The sequence below is a fragment of the Larimichthys crocea genome, chromosome X (assembly GCF_000972845.2).
Source record: "Larimichthys crocea isolate SSNF chromosome X, L_crocea_2.0, whole genome shotgun sequence".
In the NCBI taxonomy this organism is placed as follows: Eukaryota; Metazoa; Chordata; class Actinopteri; family Sciaenidae; genus Larimichthys; species Larimichthys crocea.
Window position 1 is genome coordinate 25,395,061 of NC_040020.1, and position 6,461 is coordinate 25,401,521.

General features: G+C 39.4%; 1 protein-coding gene across 1 annotated transcript; it reads left to right on the forward strand.

Annotated features, from left to right (window-relative positions):
• The first annotated feature begins 90 nt into the window (after positions 1-90).
• ptcd1 (pentatricopeptide repeat domain 1) lies at positions 91-4,991 on the forward strand. Its single transcript, XM_010733638.3, has 8 exons — positions 91-696; positions 775-915; positions 1,505-1,723; positions 1,813-1,914; positions 2,805-3,476; positions 3,739-3,855; positions 4,069-4,251; positions 4,626-4,991. The coding sequence occupies exons 1-8, from the start codon at positions 229-231 to the stop codon at positions 4,875-4,877; spliced, it is 2,154 nt and encodes a 717-aa protein (XP_010731940.3). The 5' UTR covers positions 91-228; the 3' UTR covers positions 4,878-4,991.
• The last annotated feature ends 1,470 nt before the right edge of the window (positions 4,992-6,461 follow it).

A 6,461-nucleotide genomic window follows, 5' to 3' on the forward strand; every position in this document is an offset into this window, starting at 1 on the left:
ACCTGTAAGAAATTATTAACAACGAAGAATAATTATAATAAATCGTCTTCGTGATGCTTCTATCGATGACTCAGGTCTTGAGCAGTGTGTGTCATTGAAACATCGTGGCGTACAACAGCACCACGCCAGGAGCTGCGTAGCTGTCTCCTTACTGTCAACGATAAGTTTGATATCATATTTATCAGTAATGTTAATAATCTTGTAGTTAGCTCGATAAACTCGGTAAATATGTGGACGTCCGTCGCCTGTTCGTGCGTGAGAAACGGGAGGAAAGTCTCGGTCCCCGCTGCTAAGTTGTTTTCAACGGTTAAGAACTCGCACAGGACACCGAATCTGACACGGTTACACAATTTTTCAGGACACCTGTCGTCCACGCTCCTCACGCCGATACTTTGCCAACTGCCAAGGGGTGTAACCGCCAGATCTGTGTCCCTGTCAGCCGCTTCCCATGGAGGAACCCCGGGCTCACTTTCAGTCCCAGCCGAGGGTGACCACCCAGACCGGGAGAACTTCGGCTCTCTTTCCGCTGACATATCATCCAGGAGGTCGTTCAGGAAAAACAGCCCAGACATGCAGGATCTGCGGTACGAAGAGGATGAGGAGGAAGAGCCGGTGAAACTTCGCAGGAGGCCTCAGAGCAGCAACACACCGTACTGGTACTTCTTACAGTGCAAGAAGCTGATCAAAGAAAACAAGGTCAGTCCATTTTTATTAGTCTGTCTTCTGGCATCTCTCACCTTCTTCTGTGTATGAACCATGTGTGTCTTCTCACAGCTGCAGCAGGCTTTGGATATGTTCAGCAGAGACATGCTGCAGGGAGAGAGGCTGCAGCCGGAGGAGTTCAACTACAGCATCCTGATCGGAGGCTGTGGTCGAGCTGGACAGCTCAAGAAGGCCTTCAAGCTCTACAATGATGTAGGGATACTTCATTTATGTGATTTCATCATGCTCATATGTGCTCCTTTCTGCTTTTTCTTTATTTAACCAGGAAAGATGGCACTTTTACAAGGGTGTCCTGGCTAAGACAGGCAGCAGCACAACAAATATAAGGTGCAGTACGAGCTGGGAACCCGACAGTATAATTTAAACAATGAGGCCAGACTATTCGGTCTCCAGGGGTTTCAAACTGCAAAGTATCTGAACGTTTTCTTCCCAATTTCGGTAAAAGTACCTTGAGTACTGACAAAGTACACGTCCTTTCTTGAGAAAGGATAAATCTGGGGCAACTGGACCGTGAAGACCTCATCCAAGAGGCTTCTTCATTTCAAACTGTCTGTTTTGGAAACCCAGGTATTTAGGGATTGTTGACCATGCTTTCATTTCCCCAAAATGACCAGAAAGAAGCATTATAATCTTCATAAATGAATGATTTATTGGCATGGCTACATTTATTTCTGTTAGGTGTACCTAAACTCTGTGTGTTTTCATATCCCTTTTATCAGATATAAATTTCTCGATTAAAAAAACACTTCTAAGGTTAAGTAATAACATGTTTGTCTTCCAGATGAAGAAGCGAGGTCTAAGTCCTTCAGATGCTACCTACACCGCGCTGTTCAACGCCTGCGCTGAGTCACCATTCAAACAAGCCGGTCTCCAACAAGCTCTGAAACTGGAGCAAGAACTCCGTCGCAAAAACTACCCGCTCAGCACCATCACGTACCACGCCCTTCTCAAGACACACGCCATCACCAACCACCTTCACGCCTGTATTCACACGCTCAAGGTACGACACAGACCGACATTTGTATTTTGAGTGTATGGACTGGACTGTGTCAGGTTTGTGTTTCTGCATGTGTTTGTGTATGTTTGTAGGAGATGCTGCAGAACGGCCACGCTGTAACTCAGGAGACGTTTCACTACCTGCTGATGGGATGTTTGAAGGACAAAGAGACAGGCTTCAGACTGGCTTTACAGGTAGATATGTGTGGAATATCTGTGAGAGTAAAGGCCCGCTTACACCGAGATTTTTGGCCCTGCTGAAATCTGGAGAGAAATCAGATGTTTGGAAGTTTTAAAAATCTGATAATGATACATCGGCCAATAGTTATTTTTAACATAAACAACGGATGGTCCAGATTGTTTTCTATCACTAAATGGGACCTTTTCAGTCAGAAACACTGATCTTAGATCATTCTGTAAGACTCTTACACTGCCTTCCAGTTATATACAAAGTTCATTTTAAGATTTTACTGATTACTTTTAAATCCCAGAGTTATTTAGCTGAACTTTTAGTGTCCTACTTCCCCTCTCGCTCTCTGAGATCCTCGGGTACGTCATTCCTGGTTTATACACAAAGGTTACAGAGCCTTTGCAGCAAGGGCTCCAAGACTGTGGATTGACCTACCCGAGGAGAGGGCTGCAAACTCTGTGTCAACATTTAAATCACTTTTAAAAACACATTTTTATAAAAGGACCTTTAGTTGATCTTTTTAGGTTCTGTGTCACATTTTAACTTATTGTTATTGTGGTTTGTTTTTTTGTGTTCTGCACTTTGTAACTCTGTTTTGAAAGATGCTATATAAATAAAGTAAATTATTATAACATTAGACATTAGACATTTAGGACCAAAATCCCACAATGTGACTTGTTTCTAAGACCCACATTAATAAAACAACCATCTAAAAGAGAGCATTAAATGACACCAAATAGCATAATGCTACTGCTAAAAACTCAAAGTCACTTTGCAGAATCTCCTCCTCGAATTAAAACTCAAATTAAAACTAAGACTTTAACACAGGCCACCAAATTTGTAATGTTGTTATCACGCAGTCAGTGAGTGCCGTACCTTTTTGATTTTGTTTCAGGTTTGGCGGCAGATGTTGAGGTCAGGGATTCTTCCAGACTCAAAGAACTATAACCTGCTCTTGCGAACAGCAAGGGATTGTGGGATTGGCGACCCTGCCCTGGCCACTGGCGTGCTCCTGATGCTTGACCCAAAGTACGAGAGGGAACATGTGTCACATGGAAAGTCAGAGTCTGGATGTAAAGGTGTAGTAGACATTGACCTTCTGGAGAGGCAGCTGTTTATCCAACCTGATCCACTCGGTGAGCGTCAGCAGGACAGCAGAGGCAGTGAGGACGAGTCCCACAACAGACCAGACTCGACTCATTTGATACCAGTCAGACAAACTGTCTCGCTGCCTGTTGAGTTAGCAGATGACTCTACAGCCCCTAACCTACTGGACCTGTTTGAGGGTAAGAGGGGTGGGGTGATCTCCCTGGGAACTGTGGACGGAGTATCGGATAAACTCGCCCTTATCGGAGGAGCTAAAGGTTTCCTGGAGAAGATGGAAGCAAGCGGCCTCAGTCCAGACCTCAGGACTCTGACCCTGCTGGCTGATACGATGGAGCCGGGCTACCAGTCTCTGCAGGTGCTGCTGAAGGCCGCCAAGCAGCATAAAGTGAAGCTCGACGTCGCGTTCTTCAACTCTGCGATTCGCAGAGCGGCCAGAGCTGGTGATTCAGAGGGAGCACAGGTACGCACACACACACACACACAACTCTTTCTAACATTCCTGTTTAGTTTGTGTGGCGTTAAATGGCCAGTTCACACATTTTCACCTCTCTTTGGTCCCTAATACATGAGTCAGTATCCCTGTTACTCTTAATCTACAGACCTTGAACACTTTATATTACAGCTACCTTCCTATTGAAGAAATAGTCCCTATGAAAACTGTTGACAGTGTGATTGTCGTGCTGATTGTTGTATTTTTGATACACGTCTTTCTCTCTTTCCAGGCTGTGCTGAGTGTGATGCGACAGCGTAATGTAACCCTGAACGTGCAGACGTTTGGATGCCTCGCATTGGGCTGTGAGCGGCAGCAGGATGGCCTGCAGCTGCTCAAAGACATGGAGGTGATTAAAACGCATGACAGCATAGATATTATATTGATATTATATAGATTTCTTTTTATGGTTTAAGTTTAACAGAAAACTAGTGCTTAATATTGATTCCCTGATGAGATGTACTGGACATTGGACAGTTTTAGGAAAAACTAGTACTTGTGTACTACCAATGTTATTTAATAATATAATTATTTATTCTGTCTTTCCATGTGTGTTTTGCAGGCGGTGGGACTTAAGCCTAACGTCCAGATATTTTCTGCTCTTATCGGCCGAGCAACTCGAAGACTGGATTACGTCTACCTTAAAACAATCCTCAAAAGCATGAGAAACTTGGAGGTGTGGCCTAACGAGGTCATCATCAGACAGCTGGAGTTCGCCTCACAATATCCTCCCAACTATAACCAGGTATGGACACAGGCAGTCCCAAAAGTTTCACCTGGTGTGAATAAACTAGTCAATACATACCTGTGGATGTGTAGGTGTGATTAAAGACTTCACCAGTCTCATAAACCCTGTTTATGAGCTTAGATGATAATATAATATGTTGTCATCAAAGTATTCCTCTGCCCCTGAGTAGCTAAAATCATTCAGTTTTAAAGACCCAAAGATAAATAGTCGCACTTTGTTTTAAGTGTCGCATCCATAACTTGTAGCTTATTAAAGACATAAGCAAAATGTGTGCTGAGCTTAATCATATTCTTTATAATATAATTATTCTGATTAATATTCTTCCCCATTTTATCTCCCCTCCCTGTTATCTTTCCTTCCTGTTATCCCAGTACAAGTCCAGAAACAACTATATGGTCCAAATCGATGGTTTCCGTGGTTACTACCAGCAGTGGCTGAAAGATATGCCTGCCAAGAGTGCTGCTGATGAGCAGGCCGAGCTGCAGACGGTGACGGACCCTGCAGTGCTGAAAACAGAAGCAACAGATGGACTGACAGAGACTGAAAGGAGCCAGAGAGCAGCAGCGAGGAGATATAAGTTTCATAGCAAGGACAAGAAAAGCAGTGCTACCTGTACTCTGTGACAGCACTCCTGAAAACATCTCTGTAAAGTCTGTCAACTTATCGCAGATGCGTTTTTCTCAAATGGTCGATGTTATTGTAAATTATATTGCAATTAAAGTAAAATTCAAGTTTCAGTATGTGATTCTTGAGACATTGAACCTCCTCTTTTGTTGTCTACTAATGATACACAATCACTTGCAAAATGCACATATATTTAAATTTTAGAACAACAGTGTCAACTATTTCATTGGAAGTTGATGATATTTATAAGTGCTTCTTGACACTAACTGAAGGCTTTTTTCTGACTAAAATGCAATAAGAGAAACTGTCAGAAATGTGTGACGTCTTCAGAGTTAAGATCTTGTGCTTCAACAGAACAAAGGAACTGCAGATAAACTTTTAAAAGTATTTATATTTAAAAAGAAAACATGGATGTTTAATTCATGACAAAAGGAAAACTCTGAAAATAAGTGTTAGCTGATGTGGAGGAATGAAAATGTTTGCAAGGGACCACGGTGACTCAAAGTAAGAACATTATTTATTTTTTTCATATCTGTAGGGAATTACTGCATCACTGCCAGCTTACCTCTTATACATCAGGGGAGAAAGTGTTCAGATGCTTTATCTGTGTTGAAAATGTACTTACACTAAGTATTATATACACTATTACTCATTGCAGAAAAATACCCCATGTTGCTGTTATACTATAATATATTTCATCATTAGATTATTACTCATGCATTGATGTAAAAGCAGGATTTAAATGTTGTAAACATTTTATTTATTTTGAAAAGTGTGTATGTGTCATCTATCATTCTTTTATGTCTGTCTTGTAAAGCACTTTGTAATTACTCATTTTAACTTGCTATATATAAAATAATCTGACAGGATCAGTACAAAATGGTTCTAATAAATGATAATGAAATGAAAACAAAAAAACTTCTTCTGGCTCTTATCAAGTAGAAGAAATGAGTCTTTAAAAAAAAGTTTTATTTAATTTAATGAAATGTATTTTATTTTATTTGTATGAGACAGCTACGTCACATCCAAAAAGGTATTAAGTATTTTATTTTATTTTATTTTATTTGTGTGAGACAGCTACGTCAAATCCAAAAAAGTATTTTATTTTATTTTATTTTATTTTATTTTATCAAAAGTATTTTATTTTATTTTATTTGTATGAGACAGCTACATCAAATCCAAAAAGGTATTAAGTATTTTATTTTATTTTATTTCATTTAATCAAATGTATTTTATTTTATCTTATTTGTATGAGACAGCTACATCACATCCAAAAAGGTATTAAGTGTTTTATTTTATTTTATTTTTATTTTCCTTTATTTGTACAAGACAGCTATGTCAAATCCAAAAAGGTATTAAGTGTTTTATTTTATTTTATTTTACTTTATTTTATTTTATTTTATTTTATTTATTTATTTTTATTTGTATGAGACAGCTATGTCAAATCCAAAAAGGTATTATTTATTTTATTTCATTTTATTTTATTTCATTTCATCAAATGTATTTTATTTTATTTTATTTATATGAGACAGCTACGTCACATCCATTTATTTTATTTTATTTTATTTTATTTTATTTTATTT